General features: G+C 34.3%; 3 protein-coding genes across 9 annotated transcripts; 1 reads left to right on the top strand and 2 right to left on the bottom strand.

Moving 5' to 3' along the window:
- The first annotated feature begins 5,531 nt into the window (after positions 1–5,531).
- Positions 5,532–12,902, top strand: LOC112734491 (uncharacterized). 6 transcript variants are annotated; one of them, XM_072233688.1, is made up of 15 exons: positions 5,532–6,400; positions 6,487–6,572; positions 7,271–7,425; positions 7,801–7,859; positions 8,020–8,214; positions 8,515–8,569; positions 8,695–8,889; positions 8,996–9,120; positions 9,487–9,670; positions 9,807–9,866; positions 9,956–10,198; positions 10,786–11,044; positions 11,154–11,359; positions 11,591–11,641; positions 12,113–12,902. In XM_072233688.1, exons 1-15 carry the CDS (start codon positions 6,219–6,221, stop codon positions 12,398–12,400), a joined length of 2,343 nt encoding a protein of 780 aa, XP_072089789.1. In that variant the 5' UTR covers positions 5,532–6,218; the 3' UTR covers positions 12,401–12,902. The 6 variants fall into 6 exon arrangements, with proteins under 6 accessions (XP_072089789.1, XP_072089790.1, XP_025639615.1 ...); XM_072233689.1 differs by having other exon boundaries at positions 5,534–6,400; positions 7,302–7,425; XM_025783830.3 differs by having other exon boundaries at positions 5,534–6,400; positions 8,695–8,919.
- Positions 12,903–13,747: 845 nt separating this feature from the next.
- On the bottom strand, positions 13,748–16,059 carry LOC112734490 (protein BYPASS1-LIKE). Its single transcript, XM_025783828.3, has 2 exons — positions 15,695–16,059; positions 13,748–15,236 (listed from the first exon to the last, which is right to left on the bottom strand). Exon 2 carries the CDS (start codon positions 15,155–15,157, stop codon positions 13,982–13,984), a length of 1,176 nt encoding a protein of 391 aa, XP_025639613.1. The 5' UTR covers positions 15,158–15,236; positions 15,695–16,059; the 3' UTR covers positions 13,748–13,981.
- A 1,038-nt stretch (positions 16,060–17,097) lies between these two features.
- LOC112734489 (tubby-like F-box protein 8) lies at positions 17,098–21,587 on the bottom strand. 2 transcript variants are annotated; one of them, XM_025783827.3, is made up of 7 exons: positions 20,893–21,264; positions 20,689–20,753; positions 20,444–20,492; positions 19,412–19,833; positions 19,191–19,278; positions 18,334–18,466; positions 17,098–18,033 (listed from the first exon to the last, which is right to left on the bottom strand). In XM_025783827.3, exons 4-7 carry the CDS (start codon positions 19,757–19,759, stop codon positions 17,319–17,321), a joined length of 1,284 nt encoding a protein of 427 aa, XP_025639612.1. In that variant the 5' UTR covers positions 19,760–19,833; positions 20,444–20,492; positions 20,689–20,753; positions 20,893–21,264; the 3' UTR covers positions 17,098–17,318. The 2 variants fall into 2 exon arrangements, with proteins under 2 accessions (XP_025639612.1, XP_025639611.1); XM_025783826.3 differs by having other exon boundaries at positions 20,689–21,587.
- Between the last annotated feature and the right edge of the window lie 624 nt (positions 21,588–22,211).

Genomic DNA, 22,211 nt, shown 5'->3' with positions numbered 1-22,211 from the left:
TTTTAGTTTATGTTAATGATATACTGGTGACTAGTAATAATCAAAATGAAATCATTGCATTGATGCAGAAATTACATGGCATGTTTGCTTTGAAATCTCTTGGCATTTTCAATTATTTTTTAGGAATTGAGGCCACTAAACTAAAATCTGGTGCATATCATTTATCTCAAACTAAATATATAAAAGATGTGTTACGCAAATCAGGCATGATTGATGCTAAGTCAGTCCCAACACTTATGATTACTTCAGAAAAGCTTTCTAAACATGATTCTGAACATTATTTTGATCCTATTTATTATCATTCTATAGTAGGGGATCTGCAATACTACACTCTCACTAGACCTAAGATAGCATTCTCAGTAAATAAGGTAAGCCAATTTATGCAAAGACCTTTGCTCAACCACTAGAAATCACTAAAAATGATCCTTCGATATCTAGCTGGTATAACTGAGCAAGGTCTTCTTTTTCATCCATCTACTAATCTTCGAATCTTTGGTTTTGCAGATGCTGATTGGGCCTCTGATGTTGATGATAGGAGATCCATTTCAGGCTATTGTATCTTCTTAGGCATTAATCTAGTCATACCCGCGGTACAGTCATCGACTTTCAACTTCATTATGTTTTTGAGCTAAAACTTTCCAATCCTATTGCCTACAAATCTTTCTATGATGATTTTTCTAAAGAGTCCTTTGATCGTCGTCGATATAATTCCCTCATGAACTACCTATTTTTCTGCAAGGATATTTACAAGCGTACTTTCTGCCCTTTCAAACTTGTAAATCTAGACAAATTCCGCAGGAAAGGTCTGAACTTTACACCCTTGTTTGCATGTCAGGAATGGATTCCAATCCTATCCATCCGTGAGAAAATCTATCCTGATCTAGTAAAACAGTTCTATAGCAACATGCCATATAAGGAAGGAAGGATTGCATCCTTTATCAAAGGTCGCACAATCATTCTCGGCAAATACCACTTAGGCAAAGCTCTAGATTACCAGGACAGGGGACTTGATGTGTTCACCTCTGGCAAGTGGGATGAAACTCTTAATGTGTCATATTTTGAAGCCCTAAGTATTGTGTGCGTCAACATTCCTCTCCTAGAAGATACCACTCCTACTCATCAGTCTCTTGGTCCAGTCCGTGCCCAGTTGCACAGGATTGTGAATCATATAATCCTGCCTCAGAGTGGCTCTTTTCAGCGAGTCTTCTTTTGTGACACACTGGTTCTGTTAGCCCTTCTCTCTAAAATTCCAATTTCTTTTACTTACTTGTTAGTGAGACACATACATATTTGTGTTAGTACTAAAAATGCTTTACCTTATACAATGCTACTCACAAAAAATTTTTAATATTATAATATTAATTTTGGAGTTGAGATTTCTAGAGACTGTAACTCATACATCAAAGGGGTGGTGCAGTAAAGAGAACAACACCTAGGCGCTGCAACACTGATGAAGGCACAGAAGCTCCATCTCATGATGAAGATCCACTGATTCCCACATCCAATTCCTCCAAAATCAGAGTTTTGATAGGTATAATGAAAAATGTGCTTCAAGAGTTCGTTAATCTCACCGACCTCCTAATCACTTATGGAGCCAAGCGCAAGAGGAATGAAGTTATGTAAGAGAATGCACTCAAGAAAACCAAAGGAATGATTAGGATTCTGAGGGATTTTGTGGAGGACATCGAGGCTGGCCTTACAACCACAGACAATGAGGATGATGATGATGAAGTCTCCGATGATTTTAACTCTGATGCCTAGAATATTTCATCTCTTCTGTGAATTGGACTATTTTACTTGAACTTTTTCTTCTTTTGGATGACTGTAACACCTAACTACTTTACTACTTAATGACTTTTTTGAATAGCCACTAACAATTTTTGCAGAGTCTTTTCCCATCTTAATGACAAAAGGGAGAGAAAAGAAAAGAAAAGTTAACATGTTAGCATTGGCTTAGGACATGAACAATGATGCTTAAACTTTTACTTTAATTGCTCTGTTTGGTGTTATTGTTATGAAAACTACTCTGTACTGGGTGTTATTGGTATTGTGATATATTGCTTGAAAAATGTTCTTGGTTGTGTTTTTTAGTTTCATCCATCTGAGGAGGAAAGCCATGATTAAAGGGGAGAAATGCTAACATTAAGGGGGATCACCACACATTCCAAATGTCATCAAAGGGAAGTGCTCTCAACTTACTTAAATTAATTCTAAATTACCCTCTTTTATCATGTTTGTCATCAAGAGAGAGATTGTTGAGCTAAGGCTGATTTTGGATTTTACAAATGATGACAAACATTTCTTGGGTTAAAGCCTAAATGTGTTTAATGTGTGTGCTAAGTGTTGCAGGCCCACTTGTATGATTGCTTCAGCCCAAGTTAGCTTTCCTTCAGAAGCTTAATATGCTAAAGCTCTAACACTTAAGTCCATAGTGCATCAACCCTCTTTATTTGAATGAGCAACCAAATGAGCCAAGGGAGAGAGCACCAAATACAAGTGGTTGGAACATAAAGAAAAGGAAGGACATCTGTCAACAATTTGGGATAGCTGTAACACCAAGACAAAAACAAGGACAGCTGGATCAGTAAAGCACAATTCTGATTATGGGAGAGAAAAACACAAACTTGCAAGAAGAGCAGAAGTAGTGTTATAGCTCCTCGGACAGCAGGGGTAATGGAGTAAAAGAAAAAAGGAATGCATGCCAAGGAAGAAAGCAAGTCCAAGGACAACAGAGGTGGTGGAATGGTTCCTCAACATGGCGTGTTGGTGGAGCAGTATGGAAAAGGTCTGCATGCCTTCATTGACAGCTCCAACGGGTAGCTGAGACAAGAAAACCGAAAAGGCAAATTGGAAAGCAAGCAGAAGACATATAAGAAGCCTCACTTCAACATTTAAAGGCAAGAAAAAGAGAGCACATTCAAGAGCATCATCTAAACTATTGAGCTGAATTCTTTTTCTTCTACTCAAGCTTCATTTCTGATTCTTTATTATGACTATCTTGAGTCATCTTTTGAATTGAGAAAAATGCTGAATATATGAGTGAAAAAATCATGAGAGAAAAGAACAAAGAAGCAAGAAAGAGCCACTGAATTTTTGTGTATTTGAGTTGTTGAACTAAGATTAGTTTCCCTTGTCAAATTGGGTTAGCACTTGGTGAGTTTGAATCTGTTTAGATTCCCCTTCCAAGTTGGAACAACACTTTGGGTAGCAGAGCTTTGGTTAAAAAAGCTTAGTAGTAGATACTAGTTGAATTAGGTTGTAATTCAATAATATTGGTGATTGTAATAAGTTGATTATAGTGAAAACTCCACCATGATTATGGTGGAGACTGGACGTATGATTCATGACACTTAGAATTCGAACCAGGATACATGTTGGTCTCCTTTCTTTTCTTTCCTTCTCTGTTTTTTTTTTCTATACATGAGACAAAACAAAAAAAATCTCTTGCATTTTTAGCTTCCACAAAAATAAAACTTAAAATATCAAATTTTGAGCTAACTTAATTCAACCTCCTTCAATTAGTACCATCACAGTGTTATACTAAAATTTTACCAATATCTACAAAAATAAGGAACACTTTTCATCTTATTTGCATGTACCATATAGTACTTTGAGAAGAAGTCAAATTCCACCTAACTGTTTGAATGCAATGGCAGATTGGAGTGAAGGCAGTAATTTTAAAGGGCACTATATTTTCTTAAACGAATTTTTATTAATTTGATGTCAAATCTTTTCGTGGTGGATATTAAAATGTCAAAACTACAATAGGGTATAGATAATAGGCCACATGAGCACATGTCAAATTTCAAGAAACCAGACATTGCTAATTGCTACTCTAGTATTGTTCACATTCTACTTTTATTACACAATATCATGTGCTGCATTCGTGCATTTCCCCTAAAGGATACATTCTTTTATGTGGATATTTTTTTTTTGGAAAATGTTAGGTGATAAATACTTAAATTTTGTTTTTATTTTATATTGGATTAATATTATTTTTTATACTAAAAATGTTGTCTCAATTTTTTATTCTCATTTTTTAAAGGTACTTTACATATAAAGATAAAATGATGAATTAAATGAGTGAAATACCCTTTAAATTCAACTACAATCCTCCTCTTTAATGGATACTTTCCCTTCCCATTTAATGAAACCACCCTTCCCTTTAATGGATACCACCAACTCATAAGTCATAACCACCAAGAGTGCAATAAACTTTACTCTCCTCATCTCCACACCACACACTAAAATATAAAAAAAAAAAATTACTAAACACATAAATATAATAAAATATAGAATAAAATATATTTTTTATCTTTAAAATTTGTCAAAAATTTTAAAAATATCTCTAAATTTTATTTTATTTCAATTTTGTTTCAAATTTTTTTTATTTACATCAAATATATATATGACAACTAAATTTAAAAAAAAAAAATTAGACTAATCCAATAATAATACATAACAACTATCTCTGGTTTGTTTGTGTTGATAATTATTCTTGTAAAAATATTGCTGAATTTGTCCTAAGTTTTTTGAAACATTAATTCTCAGGGATATATTTGATGCAGATCGAAAAATTTTTAAACAAAATTAAAATAAAATAAAATTTAGGTATATTTTTAAAATTTTTAACAAATTTTAAAAACAAAAAATATATTTTACTCTAAAATATCATTTTAAGGGATATTTACTAATTATAATATTACAATATATTCCCTCCACTATATAGAAAGATTTTACTAACAAGTGCTTTAAAAAAACTTTTATGAATATTATAATACAAAATATTAAATAATAAAAATTTGTACTTCTAATATATCAATTATTATTTTTAACTAAATTTATAATTTTGAGTTTAATTTAATGTACTAATAGTATAAAATATTTGTATAGAATTATCAAATTAAATTTATGTATTTAAATAATATTTTAAGTAATATATTTAAAAATTAATCTTTTTATTAATATAACAGAGGCTATTTTTTAATATTGGTAAAAAATATGTATTACACTAAATTATTTAGCTTCAGGTGAGTTTTACTCTATTATGAATATGATTTTTTCTTTTTTACTTTTCAAAAGATAGAAAATGTTATTTTGTCTAAATTTTTTTAATTTATTAAAAAAATGTCATTGACATTTTCATTAAAAATATATTTTTTTATTTTTTAAAAAATTTCGAAAACATGATGTTTTATTATTTAAAAAAAATAATAAAATTGTGACATCCTTATTCCTTACAGTTTAATATAACATACATAATGAATTATTTTGGGGATAGCACTTGTCTAAATCTAATATTAAAAAAAAAAGTCTATAACAAACACCATTGATTGTTTGTATAAAATTCTTTTATGGTAAAACTTAATCTTGATTAATTAATAGGATAAGATTTTGTAACAGAATCATATTTAAACTTTCTCTTGTTAATTTTTTTTTCTCTAAAAAGAATTCAAATAAATCCCACAATTTTCAACTTGCACAATTGGAAAAAAAAAGGGTATAGTAGACTAGACAAGTAGTCTAATAGAGTAGTGAAGGAAGCTTCAATCATTTTTTCCTCGGATCTAAACACTAAACAGAGACACTGCTACTACTCCTACCTTCTTTCTTCCTACTTTTCACGTTTTGCAGTGAAAGTGATACCACATTCAGCATAGCGTACTGGACCCATCATTTACGATCTACGCCTTTCACCGACGCCACCATAACCCCATTCTTTCTCTCAAACAAAGGTCTTTTTTTTTTTTTACTTTCATCTTTTTCTGCTCTGCAAAAGTTACAGCAAAACCCCCCCTTTGTTGAAAAAGGGTTGACAAAAAATTATTCTGTCCACTGAATAATGAATTTGTGAATTACCATCAATCATGGCATGACTAAAGTTTGTACTTTTGTTCTTACCTCTGATTCATTCATTCATTCATTCATTTACCTTTTACTACCTCTTTTGTTCTTTTCAATCTTGGTCCCCAATTTTTCCAACCTTCAACCAGCACATAAAGTTTTGACATTATTCAGATTGATGGGTAGCTCAAATGGGTGTGGGTTGGGTTGAAACCGAGGTGGGTGAGAGAAAGTTGGATCCTTTTTTGGGTTCTGTTGCAGTAGTGGGGTTTTGATCCAGTTCAATTGAAAGGTTAGAAGGATAACGGATGAATGATCATCGGTCTTGTAATTGAGCACATTACTGTATCTGTTGCTGTTGCTAGTGACTACATATGTTTCAGAGACTGAGATGGTTTGTGGGTCTGAATCAGAAGAATTTGTCAACAAAGAGGTTGGGCAATGTTGAGCACCAACCTGGACCTGAAAGGCCAAGCCAGCTCCCTGTGTTAGATGCTGTTCATGAAGTTGCTGTTTACATTCATAGGTTTCATAATCTTGACCTTTTTGAACAAGGGTAAGCTCCAATTTCTTGCAGCCTCATTATTTATTTATTCAGGTTTATGATGAATCTGACCTTTGATTCTTATTTCTATCATGCAGATGGTACAAAATCAAGGTTACCGTGAGATGGGAGGTGGGTGAAGATTCCTATCCTGGGATTCCAGCACGGGTTGTTCAATATGAAGGTGACATATGTTCCTAAGCTGTTTTTTGTAGTTTGTGATAATTCATCCAGTACTAGACTAACTTTATTGAAGCATAAGTTTCTGATTCACTGAGATCTTGTGGTTGTCTCATCAAGGTTGTGCGGTGTGTGTGTGTGATCCACGCACTCACATGTTCATATGTATAAATTTCGGTTTATTTCCCAGCGCAATCTGTCTTTCTTTTAATGCAGTAAGTTGTAATCAGAATGTAAATAAAATTTTCCAAAATCTGAAATGTTTAACATCCAATCCAAGCACAGACTATAGTCAACTTACGCGTGAGTTCTACATGAAACAAGTAGTTGTTGATAGTTTATATCCCACATAGATATTCAAAACAATGGGGTTCCATATATATTGAAATTCATATATGCTAACAGCCTGTATTAGAGATATAACCATTAATGTTGTCTTTTCCCATCGGCTTAAGCTTTTGGGATGAGTGGTTTCATAACATGGTATCAGAGCTCTATGTCCGAAAGGTCAAGAGTTTGATCCTTGGTGGACCCCAAAAGTGAAAAAATAGCATTCTGATTTAGATTTCTTAACATGCAAGCTGCTGACAAGAGCTATGCCGAGCAACTACTGTTTTTTGTTGAGTTATGTTGCTATGTTATATGATATTTGTTTTTAGCTAGAATAACAGTCTTAGAATCCAACTTTTCTTCAAGCTGCAGCTCCTGAAGTGGGTTCTGACAATTTATGTAGAGTTTGGATGATCGATGATGCTGACAACAGTTTTTCAACCCCACCATTCCGAATTAAATATGCTAGGCAGGATGTACTTCTTTCTATCATGGTTTCATTCTACCTATCTTTTGGTGCATGTGAGGTCAGTTTTTCTCTTTCATGATCTTTTTATATAACTATAATATATAGACAACAGCGGATAAAACTGTTTTGTTCAAATAAACAAATTAGGTGTATGATGCCAAAAGTTTAAGATATTAGACATGGTGTTCGCAGGTGTTAAGCCTGATCTTCTGTTATGTAGCAATATTGAACATTTTGTTGCATTTTTTAGTTATGATTCTTTCTTTCTACTCATTTTCCCTCTCGGATCATCGAAGTTCTTTTTTCTTTATGATGATATCTTTTGCTCTTTATGATAATAGCTTTTGCATAGTTGCACACATATTGATGTATAATTTTCATTTCTTCCCTTATCATAAATACCTTTACCTTGGCTAATATTGTTTATGTGCAGGATCAATCTTCTGTTATCTTGAAGTTTGAGCTCTTACATGCCCCTATGAGCGGAACAGGGTTAGTTCATAGGATTCTATTTCCCTTATCGAGTGTAATGGTGTATTAAACTAGCAAAAGCTGTATATAACTAAATTGATTCAGCATGAGTTTGATTTTGTTTTCATGGTTATATGAAGTTAGGGTTGCAAACATTGAAAATGCTTGCATAATTGTGTAGGTATGAGTTCCAAGGTTCACCAGATGCATTCTCTGCTTCAGTTCATGAATATAAAATACCCCCTAAAGGGCTTCTGGGATTGCATTCATATTGTCCTGTCAATTTTGATGCTTTCCATGCTGTCCTTGTTGATACAAGTGTTCACATCAGTCTACTAAAAGCTAGTCATCACACCTCTCGACCGAAGGTATCCAGGTTTGTCAACGTTCCAGTTTTTGAAGTTCAAATAGATACTCTCTTATAAATGTTGTATCACCAATATATCGATAGATTGTTTTCAGAATATCACAAATATATTTTAGGATCAACTAGTTCTCTAATTGATGAGAAATCTTAGTTGACTTGTTTCCTTATTTGATTCAGGTTATGAGTTTGTATGAGCAGGCTTAGGTTTGGATTAATTGTTCTTCACCAGTGCTTTCATTTTATGCATGTTAGTGCTTGACCTACATTTTCTTTTAACCTTTGAATGACCTGGATTTTGAATTGTATCAGTGATTCTAGAGGCTCAGAAGGCACTTATGTTGAAGATTATGTTGGGTCAAACAAGGTATATAGATATATTTTGTTGCTTTAAATTTTGTGCACTCATAAATGTAGTTGTTGTAATCTCTCTCTCTCTCATTTTTTTTTTTACCGTCGTAACTTATTTCCTTACTGATGATCAACAATCAGGTTACGCTTATCAAAGCATTGATGGCTGCCCATGATATCCTGCTTGAGGATTTGAAAAGAATAAGCACAGGCATTGACCAAGCTGTTGATTTGACTGAAATTACTTCTGCATCAGATGTTACGGAATGGTTTCGTTCTACTTCACCAGCAAATGTCAATGGTGATTCATCACCTCTACTGTCTGACAGGCCACACGTAAGTTCTGAGGTCCTCTATCATTACAAAGTGAGTGTTTTGTTATTTGTTTTGTTTCTGTCTCAGACAATTTGCTGATGCAATATGTTAATTTTTCTCTCGACAGAAAGCTGCTCATTCTATCAATAAACTTACCGACCCTTTCTCTTGGGACGACCATCTGTTGATCTCTCTCCAATCTCTAGGGAATCAGCTGCTAAGTCTTTGGAATATTTTTCTGAAATTCCACAGGTTTGTTCAGATAGATTCTACAAGTAATTTCTTATCAAAATTATTCTACTTTGGCAACTGCCTAGGTTTTGGCAACCCTTTTCTCAATAAAGTAATGCTACAATTGTGCATCCATTCTAATGGTTATGGCATCTAAAATATTATTTTGCTGCCCCCGTTATTTTTGGTTTTGGGTTTATATATTTTTTCAGTGTAGTTAGCCAAGCGTGAGCCTGAATGACAAGCTAACTGAACTGAGATTTGGAAAACTTTTTTTCTTTTTATATATATTTTTAATACATCTTGTTTAAGGCATATCTATTAGTATTTTAGCACCACATCAAGTTGATAATATAATCTCCTTTTTAATATTACCACTTCACACAGGGAAAACAAAACAAAGATAATGGAATTCTTACGTAATTCCTGGGCTAATGAACGGAGAACTGAATGGTCAATATGGATGGTGTACTCAAAGGTTGCAATGCCTCATCAACCTAAGATTAATGGAGTTGAAAGGACACTATTGCACCATGGTGCACGCGGAAATACAAGGAGGTTAACTGATGATGTAATTATCTTTATATGTTGTACAGGATTCAATAAGTTCACCATTGTCCACCATGTTTGAAATTAATTGTTACATTGTCTTCATATAGTTCACATAATCATTTTCTTCAAATACGTTACCTTTTTTTTCTGTTCAGCCTATTCAAATTGCAACAATGCGTGCAGAACTTCATAGGCGTGGTATAGCACAAATGAGGGTGAGTGATACTATTGTTTGACTGGAATGCTTTGTAATATCTTGTATTCCTGCTCACTGGAATTTATGAAATATATGAATTCCATGCAGATCAACAATCGGTCACTTCAAGACATGTATATATTTGGAGATCCTTTGCATATTCCAATTATTATTGTTGAACGCTTGACAAACATATACCATTCAACCAGTGTGAGTTCAGATTTCATTCCTCTGAAGGAAGAAGCAAGGCATAAACTAGAAAATGGATATAGAGCCACAAATAAGAGTGGGAATAGCCGGCGACAAAATGAACACGTTTTGAGAGTAGTAGTTTTTGTACATGGGTTTCAGGCATGTTTCATATTCTTGCAGTTGCTTTGATCTTCTTCATCTTTTTTGTTTTTCTCCCATTCTTCCTGTGATTTTGTGGCTTCAATTGTTTGAGTCTAAATAATACATGTGATTCGTTTGTTAGAGTACTATTATTCTAGTTATTTACTTTCCGTGATCTTGTTGTGGAGTTCACTTTGTGGTACCTTCTGTAATAGTGAATTACTGGATTAATAGTCTACAAGTGTTAAATAATCTAGTCTCATAGCTTGGTTGAAGGTTCTACCCATTATTAGAATGTGCCTACAATTGGATGTATCCATGATTCTTCCTTTAAGAAATTTCACTTGCCTTCGGTGACTGCCCTATAAAAGTTGTTCTAATAAAAGTTATATTTATCTTTGTATATGTATTACTTTTGTTAGTTCGTTGATTTTTGTTTTATTTTTGCATAATTTGGTTTATTTCTGATGATTTTGACATAAATTTCGTACATAAGTTATTGGGATTCTTGCTTTAATACATAGGTGTTTACTCAGCAGTTTATTGTTTTCCATCTTGTTCCATCATTGTGACTAAGCATGCACTTTGTTACTCAAATATTGCAGGGAAATCATTTGGATTTACGGCTTGTTCGGAACCAGTGGCTTTTAATAGATCCCAAAATACATTTTCTCATGTCAGAGGCAAATGAAGACAAAACATCTGGAGACTTCAGAGAAATGGGGTCAAGGCTTGCCCATGAAGTGATCACCTTCCTTAAAAAGAAGATGGATAAAGTTTCAAGAAATGCCATCTTAACTGATATCAAGCTTAGCTTTGTTGGTCATTCTATTGGAAACCTCATTATCCGAACTGCCCTCGCTGGTATTTATTGTCAATTTTAAAAGATACTACTAATGAAATTTAAAAGTGGTGAAACTGACTTCTTTCTTTCTCCCCCCCCCCCCCCCCCCCAAAAAAAAAAAAAAAACAGAAAGCATCATGGAGCCATATCTGATGTACTTACATACATATGTCTCCATATCCGGTCCACACTTGGGTTATATGTATAGTTCAAACTCTTTATTCAATTCAGGACTATGGCTATTGAAGAAGCTGAAGGGTACACAATGCATTCATCAACTAACTTTTACAGATGACCCTGATCTTGAGAATACTTTCATATACAATCTTTCCAAGGTATTAGGTGCCAAATTTACTCTTCTTATATGTTGTCCTACTCCTACACCTATCCCTCTATCCAGATCACCTTTCCCGCAGTCTTAGCATTTAGAAGTAACGATAACACGGTGTTTGCTATATGTTTTTGTTGAATGTCATTGATGTATTTTAATGAAGGGAACATAGGAAAGTAAGTTCTATGTTTTACCTTTGGCTGCAAATGTAAAATATTGTCATTCTTGTCTACAGGAGAAGACACTGGAAAACTTCCAGAATGTAATTCTTTTCTCCTCTCCTCAGGTAACCTCCCTTATAAGCTTATGATCAGAATTATCATATATGTTGACAGATCTTAACTTTCCTAACATTAGTTTGAATTACCTTGTATTAACAATTTACATACTGGGCTATCCCTGAAGAGTGAAGATATGGTTTAAGATTGTAAGTTTGTGTAACTTATTGTCATAGAAAAATGGATAAATAGAGATGTACTTGATGTAAAACATAAATTGTTTGGGATTCATTCTAATATTGATAACATGACTATTTTGCCGCTCCATCCGCTTTTCTGCATGAGCATGCTTTCTATTTTGGGTGTTTTTCTTGATTCATGTCCCATGGAAATGATAGGATTTGTTTGAGAGTTTAACGTTCAAAATTAAGTTTTCTACTCTGCATATCCTTAATGTTTAGTGTCTAGTATTATATCTACCTACTCTTTTCTTTTACCATTTCAAATGATATATAATTCCCATGCTCATTGCATTTCAGGATGGTTATGTTCCGTATCATTCTGCCAGAATTGAACCGAGTTCAGCGGCTTCCTTGGATTCCTCTAAAAGAGGGAAAATCTTCCATGAGATGCTAAATAATTTGTTGGGCCAAATCCAAAATGACTCTGACCATCGTGTGGTAATCCGATGTGATGTCAACTTCAACACGGCTTGCTATGGCAGAAACTTAAACACACTTATTGGACGCACTGCACATATTGAGTTCTTGGAGTCCGACATTTTCGCCAAGTTCATAATGTGGTCTTTCCCAGAGCTGTTCAGATAGTAAACAACTGAATTTCCATAATTCAGGCCATTTTGTCAGTTTAGCAAAACAGATAGGTCGACCGAAGGCTTTCGGAGCAGTGTAAAGAGAGATGCTGAATTCAAGTCCGTCAAATGTCAAAACTCCATGGCATCCGGCTTGATTCTCGCGGTCTGAATCGTAATCCTCCAAAAAATGTGCCCACATTTTGCTTACAAGGGGAATCTTGTGGCATATGTGGAGCAACAGGCCTTGCATGGAAGGGGAATATAGCCTTTTTTGCTAACTAGTGTTCCCTGTGTTCTGCTAAAGAACCTGAGCTTTTGCATTTATGCAAGGGCAGAATAATGTAAATTAACTCAGGCATGTACAATTACAAAGAACAAAAACAATGTGCATTGTATCATATCTGACAAGTATATATAATATTGTTAGATCTTCTGCAGGCTTAGAAAACTAGAGATAATGTTGTACACACAAAGTTTATTAACCCTTCCTTGTTAAGCAGTGTTATTTTTGTTAATTGTTCTGGTGGCAGTTGTTATGATCTTGTCTATGGTTTGGTTCTGTTGTCTCTTCTTTATACATGTATATCTGAAGCGGCTAATGCGTTTTGTTGCTTTGTGTACTGAGTTTTCCAATGAGCCAAATGAAGTTGTCTCCATTATTAGACAATGCTAGAAATCTAGTATTTCTGGCATAGTTGTAATAGTAACACAAACTTAATATAGAAATATACATAGTAACAAAAAATGTTCATGAGTCTAGACAAGATTAGAACAAATCATGAACACAAGCAATTTATTTAAATAATAAGAATTTAAAATTTAATGCACTGTGCATCTAATTATGTAACACCATATTACTAAAAATAATTATTTTTTATATTAACTACTTAAATGACCATCCAATAAAACAGACATGATTGGATGAATGTGTAAATGTACTAATACATCAAAATTAAACTCATAATAAATTGTCAGTTTGTTATACGTTTCAGGTGTTTGGACAAATGATAATAACATTTTGTTGAAAGAAATTTTCTTCTGAAAACAAATTATTAAATCTGAACACATTGCACAATGCACATGTGTCATGCCTCAATGGAACACAGAATAAATTCTATTTAATCTATCGGCTGTCTCCATTTTCACAAACACGAGCTGATGTTAGTTTAAGGCATCATACATTCTTCTTATGAATAAGCAACACATTCAGTTCATTGAGAATAGAAACATAACATGCAACTTACATAATACAGGCATTCAAATGAAAATTTTAAACTCTATTTAATAACTTCAACCTAAACCTTAGCAACAGGAAATCATTCAGACAGAACCTTCGGCATTAGAAATTTACTCACATAAGTGTCAGAAAATACTTGCTATATATAAATATATCTTTTAAGCCACGGAACCATAAAATATTTATGAAGTGATTATGTTTTCTTATATATAAATACAATGCAAAACAAGGAAGCTAAATGATTTATCAACTAAGCTCGTCTACTCATTCTTCCTCCTCCCCAAAAAGCTGGCAAGATGTAAAAATATACATGTTCCGCAAATTTGTACATCTGGTAAGCTCAACAATCCAACATTTTCATTGATCTGCATAGCTTGATGAGCCAAGGTAATCAAGACCCTCAGTTCGGCACGTCATAATCTTCCGGAATCCCTCCCTCACTTGGCGCTCCAGTGGATCCAGTCCAGCACTAAAAGCTTCACAAACATGAGTGAGCTCCTTCATGTCCTGTTCAATTTCCATTTCCTGATCCTCTGTCAAGGGAAACTGAGGTGAATCCACCAAGTCTGTCAAGTGACGGGTACATAGCTCAACTCGATATATCTCCTTCAACAATCCATTTGAGTTCCGGCGATCCCGCTTCTTTGACTCCTCCATGATCCGTTCATAGAGGGAGTTAACCGGCACACTCCAGGAAAATTGCCGCGAGACTGAAAAGTGAATGTTTAGACCCCTGTCCTGGCAGGGAATTGCCGCAACAAGGGTCCACAAAACAAACAAGAGAATACAATTCATTGTATAAACAGGAACTGCAAGTCCTCTTGTAGCAGAAATCTCATTCCCACGAGGTGGAACAAGGTTGCTTGCAATGGACTGGAGTTGCTTAGCAGCAGACCATGATCGAGAGACACTCCATGACTGCGATCGTGAATGCCCTGCCGAGTGTTGATCCTTGCTCGAGTTATGACGCCCAAAAGATCTATTACGTTGCGAAAAAACTGATCCAGAGTCTTTCTCCTCGAGCATTGCCAATGCTAAATCCATCAGTGCCTTTCTTGCCCTCCGGAACTGGCCTTCATTCAATGCTCTCTTATTCGAACCCAAGGCAGAAAGCACAATATCCAGATGCTTTTGCCATGTACGAATCTTCTCAACCCCATCACGGCTTGCATTACAAATATCAAGCGCCTTCACTGACTTCTCAAAGAATTCAGAAATCAAACGATCTAAGGGGGGTTTTGAAACCTGCTCTTTATTATTCAACAGAATAGTCCTGAATTCCTCATGGCAGCAGATGAATACACCCAATAGCTTCTGAACCCAATCAATTGAGAGCAATTCATCATTACTCGCCCCAGAGAGGTCCTGAAATCGATCTGTAACCCGCCTTTGGAATGATCCAAGCTCTAAATTACAGGAGTCGGATTCGTGGCCTGCATCAACAGAATGAACCTGTTCCTGCCTGACACCAAATATTGAGCGGCCAAACGAGGAGAATGACGATGAGGGGCTCTGATTATCTGTTGAAGGCATAGTTGCTGACTAGATTTCAGAGGGAAACCTCTGAAACACCTCAATACACTGGACCAGAACCAAAGAGATCACATATAACCTATCAAAAACAACTGCATTAACGTTTGTATCCCGAAAGGAACTAGACTCAAAGAATGTAAGTTGTTCAACAGTCTAACACAATTCTCCCTCAATCCAATCAAAATCGTTACACTTATCAAAACATCGATCCGAATAAACAGATCAACCAAATTCCAATCATGGAATTCAAACCCCAAAAAAGAAAAGACCTCAGCTTTCAATCACATGACACTAATCACCTCCAAACACCAACTCAAATTCAATAGCTACCAAAACCCAACTAGAAAAACAGACTTTTATATCTGACCCAGTGCCCAAAAAATCAAAATTTTTATATACCCACATAACCCATATTCAGACAATCTTCAATAAGAGAAAGATTTCATAGAATATCATCCAGTTAGGTTAAAAAGAAGAAAAGTGCATGAACTGCATGTAAGAAAGCTTTTCAAAAAACATGCGGAATAAAGGAAGTACCTTTGCAGTTGAAAAGCGTAGACCGGAAGCAAAGAAGATCATGGGAGGCTTGTGGATTGAAAAGGGTGATCATAGGAAGCGTAGAATTGCAGAAAAGGGAAAATGGCGAATTCCAAAACCCTAGCGAAGGACCAAAGCCCCTCGCTTTGGTTCAGTTCACGCCAGTTGAAGGGAAGAGAAGGACAGACAAGAGGGCAATGTAAAATCAGAATATTATTGGCGAGACAACTGACATGACAACATTTTTTTAAGGTATAATTTTTTTAAAAAAATGTGTGTAAGAAACTAAGAATAAAAGAGGATTTTTGTTTGGCAACGTGCTATTTATTTGTGTTTTTTCAGGTTACTTACGGCTGTGTTTTTTTATTTATTTTTATTTTGTTGGGTTATATACTTATGATATTTTGTTTATATTTTTATGCTTTGCAGAATTTTTGTACTCTGTTTGGAATTTTTTTAAATATTATTGTTGTATTTTTATTAAAAATAACCAATAATAAACTCAAGTACTTTTTTGGATATAAAAAATTTTAATTGAATGTTGTAGTTTGAAACTTTGAACGTTTTGTGTACTGGAAGTTCCAAGATTTTTAATTGGGTCATGTAACGTTTGACAATTTAGTTAATTCAGAAATTCAATTATTATTTAATTCTATTTTTTTTCTAACTTAATTAGTCCATGTTATTGTTCATAGCTTCTTGCCAACTATAGTTTCACATCACATTCATGAAATTTAATTTAAGTAAATGACGAATAACCCTAATTTATCATTCCAAAATATCAAATGTACGATGAGAATGAAATTTGCAAGCATTGATCAAATATCTCTTTTCCTTTAGTGTGGTAACTTTCCATCTAATTTATTCCGTGAAAAATTCATATGAATGAATTAATAGTTTTCTAAAGAGGCCATTAGAAAATAATAACACTTAATTGACACAGATCACTACTTGTTACCTTGAATATCACGTGAACCAAAATTAAAGGAGAAATGTTCATTGAATATCTAATAAAGAAAAGTGTAGATGGTGAAGTCCTTTGGTAATAAAGAAGTCCAGCCACAAATTTGTCACAAAATTTCAGCCTTATATATATATATTTTAAATAAATATAAATTATCAGCTGAACCTTTAATAAACTCAATATAAACATAAAATTATAATACCAACTGTGCTTAGAAAGGATTATATATGATTTCAGTTGATTAAATTTGAGAGCTGATAATAGCCACATATATCCACAACCTGTTCCAACTCATCTTAGCAGCAAATCATAATTGAATTGAATTGAATTGATAGCTGCAACTGCAACCAACATGGCCAGAAAATGACTCAGCAGAGTTCCGGTACTAATAATTTGCTTTGTGGGGTACTAATAAGTAATAACCTCTTAAAAAACACAATTGAGCACCTAAAATCTGTTACATGATACATTGCTGGAACTGAGTAAGGATACATAGAACAACATTAAAAGTTAAAAATGTTCTTAAACATTGTTACATCAAGGACTTGCTACAGTTAAAATGATTAATACAATAGTAATTGCCTATTCTGATGAAGCTGGTAACAAATGAAATTGACAAATACAAAGAGATGGTAGGATCACTGTTCTCTGCTCCAAGATTTATTCACAAGCCAATTTGGTGTCAAAGCTGCTCAAGCATATTGCAAAAGCCTGGAATGCAGATAGTGGATACCTATAATCCATTGTGAACATATCTTTTCCGACTTTGCCGAACTGCAGAATTACCTTGTCATGCTCCGGGGGAGCCGGCTGAGATGGCGTTGGCACACTGGCAGGTGGCGGCATTGCAGCAATGAGCTGAAAGTTTTTTACAGATGCAACTGTTACCCTTCCCCGGAAATTAAGACACCAACATTGTAATTGTTCATGCCATCTTGGAGGCTTGTTTTTCAGGACCAAGGGCCTTGTCTTGTCATCTAAGTCTTCGTTGGAGGATCCCCCAATCTCAGAGAATCGAGCACTGCTGAACTCGATAGAGCGATCTAGGGACTTCGAAAAGGAGATGCTTCGGAATGAGTCCTCTAAGGCGCGAGGAAGAAGCTCTGGTTGACCAGGAACGCTGCCACCCACATCAAGTGCTGACATTGGTATTGAATGCATAACACAATGCATCTTCCTGGGGCCTCTTGTGCCAAGCACATTCAATTCATATGTCACCTGAGCTATGTTGTAACTCCCAGATGGGACCTTGGGTGAAACCTTCTTGGAATAAAATCTCCGGCTTGTTCTCCCAACCCCTGGAGCTGCTACATGGGCACCAGTGTATGGAGGCTGTGTATCATATATGATGAATTTTGTGCCAAGAAAGTTCGATCTGGTGTTGCAAATTAAAAGAAGTGAGAATACAAAGTCATGAAATAGAACAGATATTTCTAGTGACATCTCCTTAAAAATAAAACAATGGGAGGCAAGAAGAGCCCAAAATGGTGATATTTGCTTATACATTATGATCAATTTAAGCTTACAGATTGTATGATCATGAATTTCAACTTATACTTCTGGGAGTTAGAAGTTGTCATGCTTCTCTTAAAGCATAGTACTTTTAATAGTTATAAACTTATAATATCGAAGATGATGGACAAGAATAATAAAGATTTTCAAGCAGTAAACCCACCTCAGCTTCCCAATGTAAGTGCTACTTGATCTAGATATGTTGCCAGCATCCATTGAAATGACATACTCTGTGTAAGTTGTTCTCCTCGTCCTCTTGGCAGAAAGGAGGAATTTCCCATTTTCAACTAGCAAAGCTGCAAAAATCATGGGACAAGGTTAGAAATATCACATTCTGATTTATTACCATATATTATGCAGTGACAGACAGATTGATGATAGCAACTAATGATAGAGAGAAACAATTTATACCATACTCTAACAGAATAATCTAACTCCACAAAGTATTTAATAACTTCAAAAAAGTTTCACATGCAATTTGTAGAAAAGATCGTTTTTATAATCCCAGCTGGTCAACAACCCAATGAAACTTGTAGTACTTCATAAAAAATAATATAGGCATAAAATAATGTAACTAATAGGTGCTATCAAACTAGCTAGCTGGTTATTAGAGATATAATCATTCATGTTGTCTCCTCCTATCAGCTTAAGCTCATGGGATGAGTGGTATCATGACAGCAAAATCATGACTATCGATACATGCATAAATTAGCATTTAACACCATTAATAAGCATTAACAAACACCTAATTCCTAGCTAAGTAGATAATAACATCCATAACTTGAAATTTGAATACATAACATAAAATTCCTAAGTTGCAAAATATCAACTGCACATACAATAGTATTACATACTTCCCCCTTTTATCGATGCAAAATATGAACATAGACAACGGGTATCAACATTTGCAGAGTCACATTTATATCAAGTAAGGATCATTCTTTAAGTTATATCTATATCAATCACATCAACTGTTTGACCTAAATAGTCATAGATAGCACTATACAGAAGAAGGCTTACCAGGGCTGAGACAAAGGAATAGGCGGTACGTTAAACTTGATTTATCTCTTTTGATAAAACATTGAACCATTCCATCACGTGGTCCTGGCTGAAAGATCAATGAAGAAGGGAAAACAAGAAAAATTATTATGGTGCTTCAAACAAATATATCATGGATGAGTGATAGATTAGTTCACCAAAGTGAGACAATCTGCTATAGAAAAACAAACAACAAAACTAACCTGCTTCAAGGACACAGGAAACGTGAGTTTGCCACAGAACTCTGGACTCTTCACAATTTCCTTGCACATACTCCTCCAGGACCTGCATACTGCAGCACATGCAACAACATGCTTTCGAGCAGGCCATGTGCTCTCGCTCTCCTCGAGTCTTTTAATGACATCATATAATAATTCCGGGGGCAAGCTAGCCCAGCAACTACTTTGAACAACAAAAGGCTGGTCATGCAAATCTTGTACAGACCCATGAGATTTTCCTCTATGATGGCCAGTGAGCCTAACATCAAAACTCCTCATAGACAAGCTCCCGAAACTACCCCTCACATCTCGAACTATGCTTCGGAACGACATTCTTCGCTCGTACCCCAAATATAGAATTATATATATATAGTGATGGACTATATCTGACCACTGTGAGCATATACCTGTCAAACCCATAAAAGGAAAGTTTCGGTTCAACAGTGACACTGCCATGTATCAACATTGTTGTTATTCTTCATCTTTTCCATATACCAATTACTCACTAAATACAAAGTCTTGTTCCACTGAGTGAGGTTGACTATATATTAAGCATCCACACAATCATAAGTTCATAATGATAAATCAAAACACACAGGTATCCAAAATTTGTGAAGTCGGTTTAGTTAACAAGGGAATCAAGGTTTGTTATTTGATGAGTAGCAGACATTGTAAAGGATAATCCAAGAGGGCATTATCATTAACAAGATGATAAAATGGCTGCACATAGAGCAACAAAAGTGCTACAAAACTTGTGCCATTTAGAAGTTTATTTATATATTCTAATTCAGTTCCGAAATGCATTTTACACAGGATAAAATACTAAGCAGAAAAGATCAATTATTCAGGAAAGGTCTAATGCAGGACTTTAAAATGTTAAAAATAAAAATTAATGAGAACCTTTCATCTTAATTTTCCTCTTCTCTACTTACCTAAGCTCAAAGCACAAGCAGTTTCTAAATCAGGAAGAGGCAGAAGAAAAGGGCATGTGAAACAAAGAAGGGAAAAGAGACTCACTTTCAAAACTTAACAACTAATCCAAGCTAGACCACAAGCCACCCTTTAACTGCAAAACCATAAGAAAATGTCAGAAATTGGGTACTTAAAATAGGGGGAAAACCTAAAAAAAACCACAATCTTGTTTAAGATTGTACCCATTTTCATGCCCTTCATTTTACTTCAAAACCCAAACCCAGCAAACTTGTACAAGATCAACAAAAACAAGATGACAAAACAAAGTTGCAACTCAAAGGAGAACATACCCAAATTGGAGAGATCTGGAGGAGCTGAAGCACAAGCACTACTTAACAAGAGATGAAATCTACAGCTGAATACAAATAAAGAAAAAAAAAAAAAAAGTGTCCCCTTTATGCATCAGAGAGATTCAATAAAGCAAAAAGACTCAACCTTTTATGTGTGTGTTTGGTGTTAAAAAGAAGGCTAAGATTAAATTAATAAGATGCTACAGCTAAAGTCTTCTTCTCAAGACTCTTTGCTCTGTGTCTCTGAGATACCCGGACTCCAAAGCTGCATTAAATCTACTTCACCAACCAAAAGGGTTTTCAATAATTTATGTTTAATCAAAACCTCTTCTCAATTTTCCTTTTCTTTCTTTTCCTAGATTTGCCTTTGTTAAAGTATGTAATGTAAAAAAATTTATTGAAAAATATATCTTTGGGCTTTACATTACATGAATTTATCATAAATTTTATTTTATGTAACTTTTTCTAGTGAGCATGAAATTTTATTTTTCCTTGAAATATAAAAATACATATTTATTTATGGATTACAACTGTGAACTGTAAAGAGAATATAGTAGAACATATTATTTTGGACATAACTAGTTGGTGTCCAGCATTAAATGCCATTTGACTTTTCTCTTGTCTTCCTTCGGATGAATCATCTGCAATTCTTTTTTAGAACAAATCATAGAACTGCTATGCATGATTGTCAACTAATCACTTATTTTCTTTTAATTGTGTATTCATCATAGTAGTGAGTGCAAATTTTCAATATTGTAGTAATCTAAAAATTTAAGTTCTAAAGTACATGCTTGCTTAGAGGGCAAGATGAGGTGTTCTCCAACGGGTTTTGGATTTGTTATTATTTTATTTCAGTGAAACTTTGCTTAATAGTTACATTTTTGAGTTGTGAACAATATAATATCGATCTGTAACAAAAAGAATATATAAATATAAACATGTATAATTATTTATTTAATTACTTGAAACTTACGCAATCTATCCAAAAAAGAGCAAATAAACCAGGATCCCTTGCTAAAATGGTCAAACTGATTACTGTTATTGCACCATTTTTTCAGTGCAATTAATTAGTCTAGAAAATATCCTGATAGTAAATAATGTATACAATTTTTTATGATTGATCTATATACTAAAATTAGTGGTACTTGTACACTAAAATTTATTGTTCATTATTATTCACAGATGACACCTAGTAAGCATGGAGAATTTAAGTGGGATATATGGTAGATACTGTTAATCTAAATTTACTATAAACTAGTAGTGAGGGAATGAAGCATAAATTGTAGAGAATAATTTTGTTGAATAATTAAAATAAATATGTGTATGTTAATATGTATGTGGTGTGGTGATGGGGAAAGGATCTTCTCCAATTTTTTTAATAATTGATAGAATACAGTGTAATTTCTCATCTTTGATTTTATGAGTGGACCAGAAATAAATAAGAGAGAGCAATAAATGATTAGATTGAACACTAGATACTATCCAATTTTTTTTTCATTGGAGAGGATCCACTCCTTTGGTGA

The sequence above is a fragment of the Arachis hypogaea genome, chromosome 3 (assembly GCF_003086295.3).
Source record: "Arachis hypogaea cultivar Tifrunner chromosome 3, arahy.Tifrunner.gnm2.J5K5, whole genome shotgun sequence".
Classification (NCBI taxonomy): domain Eukaryota; kingdom Viridiplantae; phylum Streptophyta; class Magnoliopsida; order Fabales; family Fabaceae; genus Arachis; species Arachis hypogaea.
This window is presented reverse-complemented; position numbering and strand designations above follow the sequence as displayed.

Bases quoted from the DNA above. Each gene is read 5' to 3' on its own strand.
- LOC112734491 (XM_025783829.3), top strand. From the start codon at position 6,219: ATGTTTCAGAGACTGAGATGGTTTGTGGGTCTGAATCAGAAGAATTTG. The intron at 8,570-8,694 runs GTATATAGATAT...ATCAACAATCAG, and splicing joins ATTATGTTGGGTCAAACAAG to GTTACGCTTATCAAAGCATT. The intron at 11,045-11,153 runs GTATTTATTGTC...AAAAAAAAACAG, and splicing joins TATCCGAACTGCCCTCGCTG to AAAGCATCATGGAGCCATAT.
- LOC112734490 (XM_025783828.3), bottom strand. From the start codon at position 15,157: ATGCCTTCAACAGATAATCAGAGCCCCTCATCGTCATTCTCCTCGTTT.
- LOC112734489 (XM_025783826.3), bottom strand. From the start codon at position 19,759: ATGTCGTTCCGAAGCATAGTTCGAGATGTGAGGGGTAGTTTCGGGAGC. The intron at 18,467-19,190 runs GTAAGCCTTCTT...TGATTTTTGCAG, and splicing joins ATTCCTTTGTCTCAGCCCTG to CTTTGCTAGTTGAAAATGGG. The intron at 18,034-18,333 runs GTGGGTTTACTG...TTGCAACACCAG, and splicing joins ACTTACATTGGGAAGCTGAG to ATCGAACTTTCTTGGCACAA.